Below are 20,269 nucleotides of genomic sequence, written 5' to 3' on the forward strand. Positions count from 1 at the left end.
ATATGTTTCTTACAGTGTATTTTTAGTAGCAATCATTTGACAGTAGTGTACACTCACACTATATATTTTTAGTTTTTTTAGTGTTAAATGTGGTAAAATGCATGTAAGAAAATTTACTATCTTAACTATTTCTGTGTGCAGTTCTGCAGTGCTAAGTACTTTCATAGTATTGTACAGTCAATCTCCAGAACTTTTCCATCTTACAAAACTGAAACTCTGTATGCATTACACAACAACTCCCTATTTCCCTCCTTCCCCCAGCCCCTGGCAACCCCCATTCTACTTTCTAGGAATCTGACTACTCTAGGTATCTCAGATAAGTGGAATCATACAGTATTTGTCTTCTTGTGCCTGGCTCTTTTCACTCGGCATCACGTCCTCCAGGTTCATCCATGTCATGGAGCCACATTACGTTTTTCAATGTAGTGGGAAGGCAAGGGCTTTTGTCTATTTTGTTCACTGTTACATCCCAAATGCCTAAACCGATCCCTGGCACATAGTAGGTGCTCAATAAATATATTTTAAGTGAATATACCAGATATACCTGGTTCCTAATACCAGACTTTTAAGGGTGCGCCACAGCTTAAATAAAATAAAAAGGAAATGCTCTACATTATGACATTTACTTAGTATTATAAAATAACTTGATGAGATGAAACATAGTCGGGAGTAGTTTGACAAGCTCTTAAACATTCTAAATTGCCCAGATAAGTGGCAACCACTTTCTTTACTTAAGCATTGTATTGAATCATCTTTAATAAACATAAAACTTGTACAATGTATTAAGGGGAAAATATATGCACCAGTTAATCAAAGAGTGACATGTTGGCATTTCATTGGTTTCTGTGCTGGATGAACATCCAAGGGTCCAAACAATGACAACTGGCAGAGGACAAAAGACTCAGTATCTGAACTAAGTTGCCAGAAAAAAATCTCAATGCTTCCTGCTCCTTGAACAGTCATGTTGGTTTATTTAATGCCTTACTGAGAAGGCATTTTCCCCCCCTCATGAGGAGAACTTACATAATGAGGGTAGCAACATGGACTGCCTCCATTCCCTCATCAGAACACTGCAGTGTTATGTTGGTTTTGCGAGATGCATGGGCAGATTCCCAGTGTAGAGCAGCAAACCCACCTCAGAGGAGCTAAAAGCAGCTAAAGGTTGACATCGTTACTAAGGGCTGTTCAGAAGCTTATTTGGACTACTAAAACACTAGTTTCCTACCGAAAAATGAGAAAACTTCCCTCTTTTTCAAAACAAGAGAGATCAGTGCCCCCTTTTCCAAGAACTTCAGTAAGTTCTGAAAGAGTACAGTCCAAACTCCCAAGCTTGAAATTCAAAGTGCTTCACAGCCTTGCCTGCCCCAATCTACCTTCCCAGACCCATCATCTACTATTATTACCTTTCATGTTTCTACATTTAAGTGAAACTCCTCCCAATTCCCAGAAACCATCTGTGCCTTCTTGTCTCCATGCCAAATTCTAATGGGTAAATCCTTCCCATATCAACTTCCCCTCTCCATTCCCTCTACTTCCCATCCATCTTTATTTTGGAAGTTAGCAACGTTTCGAGTTGCGCTGCCCCCATCAGTTTACAATCAGGCAACGTGCAATTCACCCAGCTCCCGCTATAAGCCAACATAGTTAGCAGCTGGGGATAGCATAGTGAACTAAGCAGAAAAGTTGCATGCCATCCCTTTCTCTCAAAGCATCCTTCCTCAGCTAGAAGTGGCATCTCCTCCTCTGGGCTGCTGCTAAGAGCTTTCTACCTTGATTTAGGGTTATTTACATATACTACTCAGCTCCTCAAAGCATAAACTCTTTGAGGGCAGCTTTATGATTTGCTTGTCTTGGAAAATCCAGTACAGTGTTTTATACATAATCACTTCGTATATGGTCATAGGAGGCAACATAGGAGGGCAGGAGGTATCTGGACTCTGGGATAAGAAAATCTGACAGTCTCCTTTAATCAAACCACTAAAACCTAGGTACTCACATTTATAAAATATGGATACTACCATCCATCTCTCTCCGGGAAAGTAAGCATCAAATAAAATAACATGGATACATACCTTTTAAATTATCAAATACTTTTTAGAATTATTCAATTGGTGTTAATGGAACGTAAGTCCCTTGTAACTCCTCAGAGAAAAGCAGCATCATACAAACCCAATGTGTTATTTCAGCAATCATAATTGCTTTTCAATGTCTCTACAAATAAGTTACGCCAAGGGACAGTGTTATTTTATTTGAAATATTCTAGTTGTGACAACAGGAATGCCTATGTTCTTCTTACTGGAGGAATTTACGACTCTATAAACAACTTTTAAATAAAAGAAGGTCATCTTCATTATATCCCTATGAAATGGAAAGAATCCATTAAAACAACAACGGTTAACCTGCTGGCCCACCCAACTGGGGACACATTTCCATCTTTTCAAGAGGCAAAGGCGGAGAGAGCAAGGAGGCAAAGCTCAGAATGCCACAAAAAAAGTCATAATTAGAAATCTGCTTTATAGGAAATGCCACTTAGTGCAAATATTCTGTTACATCAAACCAATATCACATTGATAAAAATGAGTTTATTCTAGAATCTCAGAGTCGTTCTCTTGTCTATCATTCTTATTCAGGCCTCCCTTTTAGAGTCACATTAAGAGGAAGTTATACTCAAGATTTCTTCAACTGAATACTCAAGAACAAAGACTATATGCTTAACAGTCATGAAATATGTACCTGCTTCTCACATCTAAACAGCCCAGACTCACCAAAAAGCACTAAAGAAGAAGCACAAAAGAAGGAGTAACATCACCTCTGTGCCTGCTACAGAACCACCCTCTGCATACCTATTACCTGCGTTGTGTGGATGAATGACCTGGGCCCAAGAGGATATAGAGCCAGAACATGCTTGATGGGCACGATGAAGACATCACTCGAACCCAGGGCTGTTGATCTCTTAGTTGCTTATTCTCTATCATACCATCTGGCCTTCCCACAAAACCCCACTCCGTGAGGTCCTTCACTTTGTCCCTCCTACACCTCATGGTCAGACTCCAGGGAGTTAAGTAAACAGACGACATAAGGAGACGTAAGTTCTAGTCTCAGCTAACCGGCTTGCTGTGTAACTAAGGCAAACTCACTTAAGCCACTGTGCCTACGTTTCTTTATTTTAAAAAATGGTGGCAATAATATCTGTTCTACTTCCTCCAAAAAAACTATAAATCTTCATGCAAATGTTCAAAATTATTTCTGCTGTTCTGATTAATGAAATGGATTATTTAATTAAGGTGCCTTGACTATGAAGTCCATATGGTTTTCCCTGTATTACTTTGACTCCTTGGAGCAGAAGTCAGCAAACTATGGCACTCAAGTCAAATTCGGCCCACCGACTGCTTTTGTAACGCAGCCACGCCCATTCTTGTACATAGTGTCTACAGCTGCTCTCACAACCATGACAGAGTTGAGTAGTTGTGACACAAACTCTATGGCCTGCAAGGTCTAAAATATTTACGATCTGGCCCTTTAAAGAAAAAGTTTGCCAGCCCCCACCTTTTATTGGCCTTAAATACCAGAGGCCAAAGAGAGTAGCTAACAAGCTACAACAAATTTTGAATTTTCCTCAAACTGTACTATTTTCCATATACATCTTATTTGTCCAAAGGTTTAACATATTGTAAAATATTTATAGAAAGAAAACCAGTAAGTTAGAAAACCACTTTGTGTACATAATAAAGTTATATTAAACAAGGAAAGTCCACAAAGATATCTTACGTCTAAAAAACGAATTTCTAAAATTTTCTGTATTTCTGAAGAATCATAATCTGTAAGTTCTACAAAATTACCATTCTTCAATTAAAAAAATTTAAATTTGTCCCTCAAATTATCCAACATTTGAATTAAAATGTAAAGAGGAGAGAAAAATAGCTCAGTATACATATAAATAAAAATATTTCCCATAATTTTCAATGTGAAATTATTTATTACTATGCCCTCTCTTTTTTTTTTTTTAAACTAAACTACTCTGCCAATCCTTTTGTGGTAGAGTTGAGTCCTGGTTTTGAAATTTTTTGGAAATAAAATTGCTCCCTTTTATATTTTGAATAGGCTACGTGTATTCTGTTCCTAAACATCTGCTTAAATGCCAGACAGAAAGTGTGTAGCATGTTTTAACAAGAAGACTTCCTCTGTTTCTCAAAGCCTTCAAATATTTAGTTTCAAAATGAATACACTGTAAGCCAAAAAATTACCACCCATCCGATTACTTTGTCATTCCTACTGTAAAGATTTATGAAAAATTTGAGGAGGAAGGGACGGCATTGTTGATGATGACAGAGGAAGAAAAGCAATGAGTCTAAGGAAGGCAACCAAGTAAAGCAAAAGTGGGAGAAAGCCACTAAGCCCAGAACAACCTAGTGGGGGTTGCCTTTTCCCTTCCCCTCCTTGTCTGTACCCTCCAAAAAGGCCAGAAAATAATATTACTTACTACACATAAAAGTTTTAAGATTTTAGAGATGGACTGAATTTTAGAGGTTACTAAATATAAGCCATTTATTTTACAGATGAGAAAAACCGAGGTCCAGGAATATTAACTGTCACACCCTGTGGATTAGCTAGTTAGTGGCAGAACCAGGACCAGAATCTAGTTTCCTGATGATCAGTTCAACACACTTCCCTTTAGACTCGGCTCTCTGCCCTGTTAAGCATAACGTGCCATTTGGCACCTGCCAGCTAAATTCTTTTAAAAATATGCCCGAAGTGCCCCTATCATAGCCAGGAAATTCACAATACCCTTTTAAACAGTATCTATGGGCACATGTTTTTTTCCAAGTACAGACTATCAGGAATACTGCTTTGACAGAATGAGGATTAGAAGTCACAATAAAGCAGCAGAATAATCAAAGAGCTAATAAGAACTTCAAGCTGTCCTCTTGTATTTTGTCTTGACGGAAATCAGTTTGAAACAGACACTCCCTCTTCTACCCACCGAGACACACACTCCCAAGACTAAACAGCAATATTCCATAAAAAGACCAGATCTAGCCAGTGTTATTATCTGTCTGACATTTGGGTTATTCTTGTGAGTAACTCATAAAGTAACGTGGGTGTCTATGATTATTTGAGTACACATGGCAAACCATAATTGGTCAAAAAATAATAAAAGACATTTTTCCGTGACAAAAATACTGTATTGCATGACAACATGGCAGTGTGACAGCATTCAGTGGACCGCAATACTTTCTCCATTTACAAAAAAGTAAAAAAGAAACTTAAGTAAAAAGTCTCTTTGCAGCCGGTAACTACCATAGTTCATATTTAAATTAACTATGGACGACTAAAAAGTTTTGAGTGCTGACATTAATCCACTAGCATATCTTCCCCCAAATCCACGTCATCTATCAATTTATAATTCAGTCTTTTGATACAGAGCAGAAACGTGGCAAAAGATGCAAGTCTGTATTCCCTTCTACAACTGAAATACAGGTTTCTGATAATTTTTAGGAATTTTTTAGAACATGACTATTTATGAAGTAAAAATTTAAACTTAATCACCTCCATCCAGATTTTACAACATGAGTCAAACCTAACATAAATTCTACTTATCGCCGAGCAGATAAAATTTGAAGCTGATCAGTACTAGCTGTGCCTTAGGGTCTTAATCTAAAACCTACTCCCTCCTATCCCACTGATACCTCCCCATCACCACACGGCTGCATAAATGATAAGCCATAAGGGGCAATACTCTAGCTGCTATTTCTCTAAGAAACCAAAAACCAGGTTAAAAATCATTCCGCAAGCAATTTAAAAGATCTCATGAAAGAAGCATATTTGTACTCATAGACAGAAACCCATTCAAGCAGAGAGCAGTGTGAATGGAGGAGGATGTCTAAATGCTACGATCTCATAAAACTCTTCGGTAAGACAGTTAGGGACCGTGGAGGAACTCACCCACTCGGAAGTTCGTGGCCGTCAGGGTGTCGGCAGCATGACCATTCTCACTAATGAGAGTGGTGGTGTTCCCCTTCTCACAGCTGTTCTGACAGCTGCCCTTGGTGCAGGTCACTTTACAGATGCTCGGAGTAAAGACCACCTTGATACGGCCAGTGTGGTTACTCACTAGGAGTGGAGGCAGGGAGAAAAAGAACAACAAACACATCAGCTTAGTATCCATGAACTTGCTTTGGGAGGTTTAAAAAAAAAAAAAAAAAGGAAAAAAGAAAGAAAAGGAGCAAGAGGAGGAAAGAGAGAGCCCACAACCCGACAGGTTTAAGGAAAGAGGGAAGCCTTTAGTGCTCGCTGCTCTGTATCCAGTGGTGTCTCTGAAACAGGAGTAGGAAGCTTAGCAAACAGAACTCTGGGATGCACTCCAAAACCACATTTGAAGTCGAGTCACTGGAGTGGGATTACTAACCACAATGCTGCACTTTATTCACGGGCAGACAAAGAGCAGTACCGAGGGCACAGATGAAATAGCCAACCCTGACAGGCAGATGTAATGCAAAGAGGTTGGCCATGCACCTAGTGGTGAATAAACTCTTGTGTCCTCGACTTGCATACTTTCCCTGTTTCTCTACTTATTAAGTCACTATTTGCAGCCCGACCCCTGGAAATGTTTTAGGCATGCGGCATGTCTGAAAACATCTGTCTCAAATCTCCTGGCACTCTCAGCTGAAGTGATCAAATCCTGTGACGCAGCTGCAGGAGCCCATTTCTTTTTCACAACTCAGGGGCATTATTTCTCCACATAAATTTATGCAACATATATTTTCTTGTACTGTGAACAGGGTCCATCTAAGAAAAAGTGAAGCCAGGTCACAAGGCTAAAGGGTTGCCTCTATTAAAATACTATCCTGGAGCTTTCACTGCTTTCACTCACAGGCCACTTCAAGCAGGTATTTCTTTCATTCACATGGCCCTCTTTTAAACACCAAATGCTATAACTTGACAGCACAGCAGAGGCAGCACAGTATCACAAAACGGGCACTAATTTACAAGTCAATTCTGGGTTGTAATCCTGGCTCAGTCATGATATGACTTTAGACATGTCATTTCACCTTTTCTCCAAGAGATGAGAGAATTGGAACTGATGTTTTCTAGCCTGTTCTAACTTTCAATGTCTATATCAGGGGTCAGCAAACTATAGCCCCGTGATCAAATCTGGCCCACAGACTACTTTCGTAAATAACGTTTTATTGGAACACAGCCACACTCGTTCGTTTATGTATTGTCTAAGGCTGCTTTTGCACTGTAACAGCAGAGCTGCACAGAGAATATATGGTCTCACCCAGAACTGCTGTTCACAGCCAGGTCCCAATCTAAACTCTCTGGCAAAGTGCGATACAGAAACCCCAATGTGACTTCTGAGTTTGCAACATGCCCCCGGAAAGTCCTTCCGCTTTCCAGGAGCCTGGGCAGAAAGCAAAGATGGAAGCTGGCAGCTGAAGGGGGATGGCTCATCTTTGAGCTTTAAGGCCGGTAGGAAGCAGCCCTTCCTGTTGTCACTGTGTGACTGCAGTGGCCAAGGGGAGACCGGCTCTGGGTCCGCCTTTCTTCTGCCAGCCCCCGCCCCCCAGAGCAGAGCAGCAATTCTCCCCCTATATACTGCTTTGGTTTGACCAAGATTACACTTTCAGAAAATCATTCAAGAGGCCTCTATAGGTCCTCAACAAAATAAACTGTGGTCAAAATCTGAGCTTAGAAACAAAAATCTTAACCAAAGAAGCCATTAGAATTTCAAGGGGGGAATAGGATCTCAAAGGTCTTTCAACACAACTTCTATTTGAACACTTCTAGTTACAGAGAGCTCATTATCTACTAAGAAAGCCCGTTCTAGTTACGGGCAGTCCCTAGCAAGTGCTATTATTTTTTGAGCTGAAGTATGTCCTAATAGTCAGTTATACCCATTAATCCTAATTCTGCTGCCCATGATCTCACAATGTAATGCCTCTTCCACAAGACAGACCCTCAACTACTCAAAGATAACTGCCACACAAGCAAAGAAAGCTGAAGTTACAAGGGACTTGAAGAGATCAGCTTGGGTAGGCCCTCTCGCTTAAGAGAAGAAAACAATTCCTCCAGAGAACAAACACCGTCAGTTCTTTTCAAATGTTTTTCCAAGACACTTTCTTCACCAGTGGTTCTAACACAAGAGATCAGGGCACACAGTCTGGGGGGGAGAGACATCCTAGTGGCCAGTCAGGTCTTCCAGCACCTGGCAAAATGGCACCCAGAAACTTTTTCTATACAGGGCCAAATAGTAAATATTTTAGCCTTGCAGGCCTAAAGAACTCTGTTGCAATCATTCAATTCTGCTGTGATAGCAGAAAAGCAGACTATCAAAAACAATATGTAAATGAATGGGCATGGCTGTGTGCCAACAGAACTTTAAAGATACATAGTTTGCAGCCCACTGCTTTAAATGTTTATATGACATTTTAAAGTTTTCTGGGACTATACCTCAGGATTTTTTTTTTGGTGAGGAAGATTGGCTCTGAGCTAACATCCATTGCCAATCTTCTGCTTTTTGCTTGAGGAGGATTGTCCCAGAGCTAACATCTGTGCCAATCTTCCTCTATTTTGTATGTGGGATGCAGCCACAGCATTGCATGATGAGAGGTGTATAGGTCTGCACCTGGGATCTGAACCTGCGAACCCCAGACGACCAAAGCAGAGCATGCGAACTTAACCACTCTGCCACCAGGCCGGCCCTATACTTCAGAAATTTTAAAAACTACAATAGAATGCTTTTCCACAATCAGACAAAAGTCATCTAGTTTGATCTGGTTTCTTACAGTAGCAGAAAAGAATTAGCTTACTCTCTAAGTTGTCAGACCATGCTCACAAATATCATTAAAATACATTGTGTGTGTGTGTGAAGCCGAAGAAAAAAGAGACAATATCATCCCATTTCAAAAGAATATAAACTTCTATTTTTTCTGGCTCTTGGTACAATAATGAAATTAGAAATGGCGTGCCAACTATTTTGTCTTCTCTGGCATTAACTCGTAGTACCAGCAGCTGCCATGCAGATGCTCAGACCGTCACCTAAATTATGCTCACTTAGGCGAACTGAGACATCCAAAGAAAGCAAGCACTTCATCATTATTCTCATTTCACCTCCCAGCTACAGTAGTCACTTTATAGGCACTTGAGAGTCTCTAGGCCTATTGTTTTTAAAAACTTATTATGTTTCTTTGCCAAAAAAAATTTTTGGCCTGGAATCATCTGGATTTTCAAAAGGCAGAGACAGTTTCATATGATTTAATTCTGATTTTTACAATGTTCACATCTTCTTGGAAGCAGAAGATGCATTTTATTTCATATTTCCCCATGTGTTTTACAAGCATTCTCTTCTAAAGTAATCTAATTCTAAAACAGACACTTGTATTCTCAGTGGGTCCTCTTCTGTCTTCATGAAGCATTTATAAGTTGATTATAATTAGTTTCAGTTTTCCACGTCAATCTCAAAATCAGTATCGAAAAACTCAACTGTTTTCAACTCTAGATGTCATTCATAGCTCTAATAGGATCGCTGTAAACATTAAATGGATTAGAAAATACACTCTTCTATCCACTCCTTTAAAAATTATCTCCACATATCTAGGGTATCACATAAAAAATCTAAGTACTCGAAACTAAGGTACACAGCTCTGAGTTTCGAATTCTTCATGTGTCAAGCTGAAGACAATACCACTCATCTCTCAAGACTTCAGTGCGAATTCAGTAACAGCGGCCTTTCTACAGAGGCCATTTGGTCTTAAGAGGCATTTCCTCAAATGCCTTGAATAAATACTCAAGGACCCCAGGTGCCTTGCATGGAGTAGGTAACCAATAAAGGTGGAATAAATGAAGTGACCCAAAGGATGGCTGTACAACCCCGTGATCGGGGACTCACAGGATCCTGGAGGTCCTTCGGGTCTAAGGCCTTGCTTCACCAGTGAGGGAACTGAAGCCCACAGTCCCACCAGTGGCAGAAGACTGTCCCTGGTAGCACCTATTGGCTGATTAAGAATTATAAATCTGAGAAGCAAGTGTCAGGCCAGTCGGGAGTTAATAGGGAAACTGTTGGCACAGCTTTCATGCTTGGTCCCTCTGACCAAAAAATGTAATTTTTAGATCCCCGTAGGTAAATCAGCCCCAGAAATCTTAAGCAAGCACTTTCAAACCTTGGACTTTAGAGGCCTTGGCTAGAAACATTAGATTGCCTGGAGCCATGTAGTACCTCCATTGGGCCTCCTAGTCGGTCAGTCAAGACACTTAAGAGTCAACATCCTGTCTACAGCTTCTGCCAGACCCTGTGTGAATTTATACCTCCAAGAAGAGGCACTGGCACACGGCTTAGAATAAACCACAGATATTCAGAGTGAATGGAGAATGGGATGGAAGTGAAGCCGATACCCTCCCAATATAAAAAGGCTCTCATTTCTGCTTCCCAGTCATGACAGAGAAAAATTCAAAAATATGAAAAGTGTTCTTGACAAATGGACCTCAGTCTAGAAAAGAGCACAGTTGCCATCTTTCAATCATTAGACTAGGATGTGACCAAAAGCAAAGGGAGCCAAAGAAATAAGTATAACCAGTTCAAGACTCACATCAGATGTCATGAACAAGTACAGTCTTCTCCGCATTCATCTAGAATGCTGCGACAGCACATCAGCGTTCATCCAACTTAAACAACAGAGGCCAACCAGCACAGGCAATATCCTCTGGGAAGGAGAAGCAACCTCTCCGTGGTTAAAAGCCATCACCCTGCCCATTAACTGAGGCCTGTTTAAAGGCACCGCGGAACTGATTCAATACACAGGTCACGTGTGAGAGAAATTGAGCTAACAGCTCAATCTCCCACTTGTAATCCATTGCTTGCCCGAAGGCCAAGAATTCTTTGAAGGATAAATCATAAAAGTATTAAATAATGCTTAGAAAAACAGGACTTGATTGTTCAGCTCCCCAGGCTTGCTTAACTCCTCCTGGACTATTAAAATAATGCCCATAGAATACTCTGTGTTCCTCAAGAAAGGTGCTATGTAAATAGAAATTAATATCAATCTATTACTTCATCAGATTGCTCCAGTCATAGAAAACTCTCCAAGAAGGAAACTCAGATGAGATCTCTAGTTCTGATGTGGGCCCTTCCTCAGATAAGAATCCAGAGTTGTGTTCCAGCACTCTCTTGAGTTTTTCCAGTTAGAAGTAACTAAATGAAGAGGTAGAGAGAGCAGTAGTTGCTACACAGGTGATATAAATTAAAACATCCAGGCTTCCTCCTCCTTGTAATTCTCCCTTAATGTTCACTGAAGGAAACTGTATGTCAGTCACTCATCACCCTTACACATAGACACACACACACACGATTTCCTTTCATTTTTATACATATAAGGAGACAGAGCTAAAGACAGGCAAAGAAGGAAAGTATATTAAATCATTTAATCTAAGAATAAATTTCTGGATATATTCTGAGTTTCTTAAAGAGTTGATTATTGCTCATCAAAAAAGCAGGTACTAAATGTATACTAAACTTGAAAATGTAAATACAGTCCCCAAAATATCCATTTGGGAAGAAATACAGCAGCTACCTAGTCACAAACTCTCAAGTAGGACCCTCACTTATTGTTTCACTGAGAAAACAGAAGCTACAAAGACATAGGCCTACAACTTACCTGGATCTGCAGTAGTCCTGCCTTCCTCCTGATGAAGGCTGGTGGTCCTATCCAATGCCAACCCCTCACTGAAGCAATGGATACCCTTCCCCTCTTGTCTACTCAAAGATTCCCTCTCTTCACGCCCATCAGCATGCAAACACGCTGTACTGTCTCCTATCTCTCCAGAATATCCCTCTTCTCATTGTCCCTAATTCACTCTATTGCAGATATTGCTCAATTTCTCTACTCTCCTTACAGCAGAACACCACAAAAGAGCTGCTCTATTGGCTGTCTCCACTATCTCTCCCCTGCCCATTCTCCCTTGAACCTGCTACAATCAAGTTTTCACTGTCAACACTTCACCAAAGCTGCCCTTTTGAAGGTCACCAGTGGCCTCCATGTTGTCAAGTCCAACAACAAATTTTCTGGCTCTTACTCAAACTTTCAGCCTATCGGACCAAACACTCTGCTTCATAAGGCACTTTCTTCACCTGGTTTCTAGGTTACTCTGTTCTCTCAGGGCTCTCTCCTACTTGCTGGCTACTCCTCCTCATGATCGTATCCAGGGGAGGGCCCCAGTGCTCTGTCTTTGTAGCCTTCTCATTCCTATATTAACTTCCTAGATGGTATCACTCTGTCCTATTCTCATGGATTTAAACACCATCTACAGACTTCTGTATAGAAAATGTTTAACTCTAGCATGGACCATCTCTACCGTGTGTGTGTGCGCGCACACGTACGCACAGATGGATACTGGAGATGTGTGTGTATCTAATAATCCAACTGCTTATAGGATTTTGCTAGGTAGATGTCTAACGTCTATGAGACACCTCAAACAAAACATATTCAAAATTAAGCTTTGATTTCTCCTTGTCCCCAAAATCCAAACCTGTTCTTCAAGCCTTCCCCTGTCATGGAAAATGTCAAGTACATTCTTGACTCCTTTTTTTTGGCAGGGGGAGGAGGGTTGTTCATTTGAGACTCAATACAACAGCAAATCCTGTTAGCTTTATTTCCAGAAGGAGGGAATTTCTCACCACCTCCGTGGCAAACACTCTGGTACAATCCACCATCATCCCTTATCTGGATTATTTCAGTAGTTTCCTAGCTGGACTCCCTGCTTCCACCTTTGTCCTCCTACAGTTTACTCTCCACAGCATTCAGAGCATCCTTTATTAACTTATGTCAGTCATCATGGCGCTCCTCCCTCCAGCGGCTTCCCATCTCAATCAGAATAGAAGCCAAAGGCCTCACAACGGCCTACAGGGCCCTCCACAAGCCGTGACCCCCTTGACCTCATCTCCTACAACTCCCCCCAACCCACTCACTCTCACTTCCTTGTTATTCCTCAAATACTGGACACACTCCTGTCTCAGGCCTTTGCACTTGCTGTTCCCCTGCCAAGAATACTCTTCTCCAGATATACACAGCTTCCTCCCTGACCTCCTTCAAGACTTTTCCACAATGTCAAATTATCGGGAAACTTTTCCTGACTACCAGACATAAAACTGCACCACCCCCACCCATTAGCTATCCACCGTACCCTGCTTTACAGTTCACATGTATTATAAATACACTTTATATATTTAGTGCTTGATTCTTGACATAAAAACACAAACTCCATGAGAGCAGAAATGTGTCTCGTCATACCCAACATGTGTCTCATAGTAGGTGCTCAAGAAGTAATAACTGAACGAATAGGCTTCATTGACAGGCAACTAGTAACAAATAATATTTACCTGTGGGATAATTGTCAGCAGTGTTGAAAAAAAAAGAAAGAACACTCCTATGAAACCTTTGGCCTCAAAACATATTTGTTATATGCTATATTTGTCATGGAGAAATATTTTAGCCATAAAAGTTTCAGATCAAGGGAAAGCATAGTTGTTATTCAGGAAACCCTGCAACCATTACAAAACATTTTTCCCCAAAATCATTAAAACGTTACCCAAAAATGGCCAATATAAAAAAGCAAAAATTTTCAATTAAACATGCCGATGAGAGAATAACTGAATAAAGAACAGGAAATAGAAAACTTTCAATTTTTCAAAAGAAAAACAGACAATTATTTGCTCCCCAAAATTCACAAAATATTATGCAAAAAACAAACACATAACGGAAACTTCCTCTAATTTTTTAAGTAAAACTTATGATGTATAAGGAGTTTTTAAACATATTTTTGACTTACTAAGCATTCATTCCCTTTGTTAGGCAAAGAACAGAGCGGAAATTGAAAACACTACCCCCCAGATTCTGCAGTCTGACGTGAATTGCCACTAGGCCATAAAATCCACCCAAAAAGAGAAACACATTTTGGTTGGCAGCTTGAGGAGACTGGCCAAGGGTCCAACCAGAGATCTTGCAATATGACGGCAGATTTCATCCCAAATTTCCACTTACTTCAGGAGTCAGGTCTAATTTCCTGTTTCACTCATTTAATCTTTGTTTTACCTTGACTCTCGATTCAAGGACTAAGATTTTCACCTAGAATCACATTTTCTCACCTTCAATCTTGCCCTGCCAGCCAGACTCCACTGCCCCCCACAGGACTTGAAAAAGAACACCTTGAAACCATGGGATTGTTTTAATCTTTCCATTTTCTCCTTGGAGTCTTCCCTCTCTAAACACCAATCATAAGTTCTCTTCTCTAAAAATGTTTTTTAAAAGGTCCTATTTTTATCCCTGGGACAAAATCAAATATGTTTGAAGGTATAATATATTTTACAGTCAAAAGACTAACTTGTACCCAACAAGTAGTTTACTCACCCAGCAGGATCTGACCCAGCGTTGGGAGAAAGAAAACACAGTTGGTAATAAAAAGTGGAGAACTAGCAAAACAAACCAATGGCTTATTGACATTTTCATTTTCTGACCTCTTTTGTAAAATATTTTTCTTTAACATCATAGACCCTGAGGGGATTCAACTGTCCAGGCATACTTCACTCTACAAATGAGGAACGCCCAGGAAAGTTCGGGACAGGCTCTGGGACTACAGGCCACGGAAAAAGGTGACAGCACTTGCCGAAGTCACCACAACTAATAAGAGACAGCAAAGGGGCACACTCCTCAGTCCTGGTGTCCTGCAAGTGCACCAGACTGTCCCATGGTGTCTTTCCTTCAACATGAGCTTAAAAACTCACCTATCTAGAACATATGTGGAAATCTCTCCTCTGCGTCTAATCCTGAACATCATTCCATTCAGAATGGACAGTGGTATTTGAAATGCTGTGATAAAGAGCTGAAGAAACACATCACCAAGATGACAGCACTTAAGTCAGTGCATAACTTAAAAAGAAGTAAAAGAGAAAGTGAGGGAGGGTGAGAGAGCTCACTTGACCTATTTTCTCAATTCTAAGTTGGGAAGGGAACCCACCAATCTGGATCTAGAATCCTGACAATCATGGGAGCCATATTGGGGAGGGTTAAATGAGTTTGTCCAGGGATTTTCCTTTTTTTTTTCTTTTTGGTATCAACATTCCAGGTGTTACTCTGAGAGGATGTCTCCCAAGGGAGAAATATCATTTATCAATTCTTTTTTTTTTTTTTTTTTTTTAAAGATTGGCACCTGAGCTAACATCTGTTGCCCATCTTCTTTCCTTTTTTTTTTTTCCTCCCCAAAGCCCCCCAGTACACAGTTGTATATTCTAGTTGTGAGTGCCTCTGGTTGTGCCACGTGGGACACCACCTCAGCATGGCCTGACAAGCAGTGCCGTGTCCCCACCCAGGGTCCGAACTGGTGAAACCCTGGGCCGCTGAAGTGGAGTGCGCGAACTTAACCACGCGGCTACAGGGCTGGCCCCAGAAATACCATTTAAAAGATGCCTTTTTTCATGTGAAAAATCTCTACCTCCCTTAAAGGACCTGTGCCAGTCTGCAGCAGACAGCTTTAGATTCCACCCCACGGCGATGGGAATAGAGGCTTAAGCATAACTGACAAGAAGAGGACTTCACTGTTGTCCCCAAATCAAGAGAACAAGTTGCACAGCAGTAAACACTTACCTGTCTTCTATCTCTAATACTCATACATTCCGGCTAGTTTGCTTGGGCTCCTTACAGAAACACTGGGTTAGATATGCTTCACATGACTCAAATTTTCTGTCCCTTAATTTTGGAACAGAATTAGGTTTTATTTATCCCCACATTTGTTGTTTTTCCAAAGAAGTAAATGGAGGCATTTGTTATCAGTCTATCACTCACCATTTCCATAAATAACATCTGTTTATTCGTATACGGAGAAGCAAGTCTGACTAAAAGGATAAATATCTAACTGGACTATTTGTTTGCCAAGGAACAAATTTCATGACTTATTCACAAGCTTGATTAAGTGGAGGCCATTTCTCGTGAGGGTCTTGGATTACCTCTACCATATACTTTGAGAATTAGGATTCCATATAATCAATATGCTTGTTATGACAAATATTTCTGACACAATCAAATTCCACAAAAGGAAATTAAGACTCTTTCCCACCTAGATCCAATCTAGCCTCATCTGCTACAGCATCCCCATGTACAGCCAGGGCATTAGCCAGACCCAACTGCCCAATGGTCCTCACTCGCACGCCTACTTCCTTCAGATGCAGCTTCCTAACTCTAGAAAACCTTTCCTCCTTTTTTCCCCACCTTTCGTCCTTTTGACCAAACTCAACTAGCCCCTCCCTCCATGATCTTGAGCAACTTAGGCACGACCAAACATTACAACCCCCCATTTTCTCCTGGCTCTTTGCACATACTTCTATTATGTATGTTCCTCTACTTTTCCAATCTTCCTTCGGCCTCAATCAAGCCAAAGAAAACAGTTTATATTCTTAGCCTCCTTTTCTATTTATAACAAATGTTCCACCTGGTGACTCTCCCTCTTTGGGAACGGGAACGAATACGTGGTGAGGGGAGTGACATGGGAAGGAATGCAGGGAGGGAAATGCAGATAAATGGATCAAATTTAGTGAACTCAGGCTAGGAATATATGGGAGTTACATTTTCTAAAAGACGGGGCAGAGAAGCAACTTTTACTCAAACAACTAATAACTGGAAGCCACAAAGCTTTGAAGGAGGTGAATGCTGTCAGGGTTCCACTACCTTCATAAGGGGGCTTAGAAATTTCTCTCTTACACTAAATGGGACACAAGGAAGAAAATGGCCTATTACATTTTACAAAATTTAAGTTCTGCTTTAAAGAAAAAAGATGTCAAAATACAGGACAAAGAAGGAAACCAAAACCTCCTGCACCCTGTCCAGCCATTCTGAGTCACTGGAGCTGCCAGGCCAGAAGAAGACACCTTGATGGCCCTCTGAGGGATTCCAATTCTTTCATATAGGCAATAAAAATCCAGAGCAAACAAAAATATTACAATTTGAATACATTTTATTTTAAGAAGCATTAAGGAAGCTGAAGATATGAACATTTTTGCAACTGTTGATACAATTCTCAACTTTCATGGATTTAATAGAAAGAAAAATCTGTGGAAGCAATTAGTTATATAGAAGAAAGTTGGCATTGTTAGATCTCTGAAGTAATTTAGAATCATAGAATCAGGGGTACCCAAGCCTGCAGAATACAGATTCTGTCATTTACATCCCCTCCCCACCCCTTCACCCACCAGCACAAACTTCTCTCTGGCTCCGTTTTTAAATGACTCCATCAAATGGCCCCAACAATTCTCCTTCAAGGGGTTACTGCCAAATTCAATGGATCTCATCATTACAAAAGATTTCTCCCTCAATATCGCCTTTCTCAAAGTCATCATACTATATCTAGCTATACTCCAGTATTATGTGATAAATAAAATTCAAAAATGATTAGTTGCCAATAAAAAATTAATTACATCAGTAATTGCACATTGTAAGTTTTCCAGCTGTGAGTTAATTCTTTTCAGGTCACTCATTTTCAACTTCCTCTTATGCTTTTGACACTATTAAGACAGTGCCTCTTCTGTCAGACCCTATGATGATTTTAAAATCTATCCACAAATTCTTTGATTCTTCTTTCTTCAAGAGGTAAAGTCTCATTCTCTTTCCTTTCAGCATAGGCTAGTCTTAGTGACTCATGTCTAAAGAACAGAATAAAGTGGAAGTGATGGTTCCCAACTTCAGGGACTAGATCATAAAGAAAAGGCACTACAGCTTCTGTCTTGGTCTCTCTCTCTTGGATCACTCGCTCTGGGGAAAGCCAGCTCCCATGCTGTGAGAAGACTCGAGGAGCCTATGGAGAAGCCCATGTGGCAAAGAACCAAAGTCTCCAGCCAACAGCCATGTGAGTGAGCCATCCTGAAAGTAGATCTTCTAGCCCCAGTCAAGCTTTCAGATGATCACAGCCCCTGCTGATACTCTAACTGCAATTTCAGGAAAGAACCTGACCCAGAACCAATCAGCTATGGTACTTCTGAATTCCTGACCCATAGAAACTATAAGATAATGTTTGCTGCTTTAGACCACTAAGGTTTAGAGTAACTTGTTACACGACAATAGATAACTAATATAAATGTGCACACACTCCCCTGCTTTTTTTTTTTTTTTTTTTGCCTAGATTGAGAATACAGAAGCAGAATTTATGGACTTTTCTAAATGTACAGAGCACTATCTGCATGATTGATGGACTCATGAAGCATGTATTGAGCGCCTACTAACTACAGAGCTCAAAACCCACAATCGTGTAAATTACCCCTTTCACAGGCAAGGAAACTACAAAGACATTGATCAGAAACTGGACCAAGGTCATTTTGTCAGGAAATGGTAGAGCTGGGATTTCAACACAAGCCCTTGTTCTTTCCTCACTACCCCCAATGCCTCTCCTACACTTTTAAAGAGGATTACAGTGAAAATCTTGACACTAAGCACTTGGGATGTAGGTTGGGATGAGGGAGAGAAACACACTGAGCACATACTATGTATTTGGCAGTAGAGTAGGTATCGTATCCTTCATCTCATTCATTCTTACAACAGTCCTATGGAGTAAGTGTTAAGATTTTCATTTGACAGAGAAACTAATACTCAGAGGCTCAGTGCAACAGGATACAGTACAACCACTCACAGGCTCCGCCCTCCAAGATCTTGGAACCTAGAGTGGAAGAAAGACACACACAGAATAGTGCCACCCAAATCATCTACTTCACAAGATTGTGGCAGGGGCCATATGAAGTAATTTGTATGGATATAGTTCATAAGCTGTTAAATACTATGCAAAGGCAAGAGGATATCATTACATGTGGTCAGCTCTCAGTGGAGCACCTGTGAGAAAAAAAAACTAGTAGTGATATTTACCCCATGATATACGATATAGGAAAACCCAAAAGAGCTTCTAAATACAGGAAAATTTCATCTCTAGATGTTTTCTTTCATGATCAAAATTATGATTAAAGACTCTAGAACAAAGTAAAATTCCACTGTGGACTTTGGTTCCTCCATAATTTCCAGATAAGACCTGATTGCTTGACTTTGTTTGAAAGGTATTAAAATGGATTTCACCCAGCAGTAGGAACCCACTGATTAGAAAGACTTATTTTGCATTTGAATAATCTAAGTTAAATAATTCTTGCCAGAAGCTCTATATTTAGATCATTTAAAAAAATATCCTACCATAAAAGACTTACATGTAATAAAGTTGAGAAATTTTTTAAATATGGTCAGATTTTGACTTTGTACTCACCTAAAAGTAACTTACACAAAGAGCTAAAGTAGCACTGTTTTCAATGAGTAAGATTCACTTGGCAATTTTTAACTCATTATATTTTTGATTCCTAACAAACTTATGAGTAATATGTAGGGTACATTTCAAATAGTCCAATAATGCACTAACATTATAATGTAACATTGAATTAATGCACATCAAGCACTAGCACAGTGGTCAGCACACAGTAAATCCTAACTAGCTGAAGAGGAAGAGGAGGACGGAATCTACACAGTGTCTTTGGTGGCAACAAATGAGCTTATGTCCAAATTTCCTAATTACCTGATCTTCAGAGACAAAAATATAAATTACAATACTTTAGCAGGATTTTAAAATACACATTATATGTTCTTGAGGTATATAAGGTGTGGTTTGGAAACTGGGACCTCTGACAAGAAACATTATGAATCACTTTCTCCACTAAGAGTCTTTCAAAAACTCCTTTAAAAAGAGGCATCTAATTTTGCTCTATTTCCATGTTCAAGACATGGCAGAGCATGCCTGATATGTATTTACACACACACCCCATTGTGGTTGCCTGAAAAACCATACCAGAAAAGATGATGAACAGATAGGAGGCATGGTGGGATTTTGGGAGTCTTATTGAAAAGGTTCCCATCCACACTCACTAATGAGCTGAAACTGGACATTCTCCATTCCATGTGAGCAAGAATCCCTGAGACCTGAGAATGCTTCTGTTAAAATCCAAATGGGTACTCAGACATAAATAAGGCAACACATTAGGCCCTACTGAACCCCAGGCCAGGCAGAACAACTTTCTAAGTGTTTCAGTGGTCTTGAGGAACTAATGGAATTGACCCACCCACTCCTCTGTCCAACTGCCAACACACCCTGAGCTTTCTTAGAAGTAAGTGGGTGTGTATAGCAGTAAGAGCTAAAAAAGGGAGTGAAGAAAAGAAGTAAAGCAGCTGTGTTTTCCCTCTAAAATGCAATCTTTGGTGCTGAGATATCA

At 40.2% G+C, this 20,269-nt stretch overlaps 1 protein-coding gene across 16 annotated transcripts in view; it reads right to left on the reverse strand.

The window, feature by feature from the left end:
- The window catches only part of LTBP1 (latent transforming growth factor beta binding protein 1), a 390,791-nt gene that overhangs the window by 229,477 nt on the left and 141,045 nt on the right, over positions 1–20,269 (reverse strand). For 7 of the 16 annotated variants that reach the window (XM_070512275.1, XM_070512274.1, XM_070512277.1 and 4 more), the window contains exon 5: positions 5,944–6,111. The exons of 1 other annotated variant lie outside the window; for it this stretch is intronic. In XM_070512275.1, the coding sequence (XP_070368376.1) occupies positions 5,944–6,111 (168 nt within the window). Of the gene's footprint in view, positions 1–5,943; positions 6,340–6,406; positions 6,555–20,269 lie in introns of those variants that run through there. 8 more of the 16 variants (XM_070512286.1, XM_070512284.1, XM_070512283.1 and 5 more) reach the window with 5 other exon arrangements.

This window comes from Equus asinus, chromosome 6 (genome assembly GCF_041296235.1).
Source record: "Equus asinus isolate D_3611 breed Donkey chromosome 6, EquAss-T2T_v2, whole genome shotgun sequence".
NCBI classification, from domain to species: Eukaryota; Metazoa; Chordata; class Mammalia; order Perissodactyla; family Equidae; genus Equus; species Equus asinus.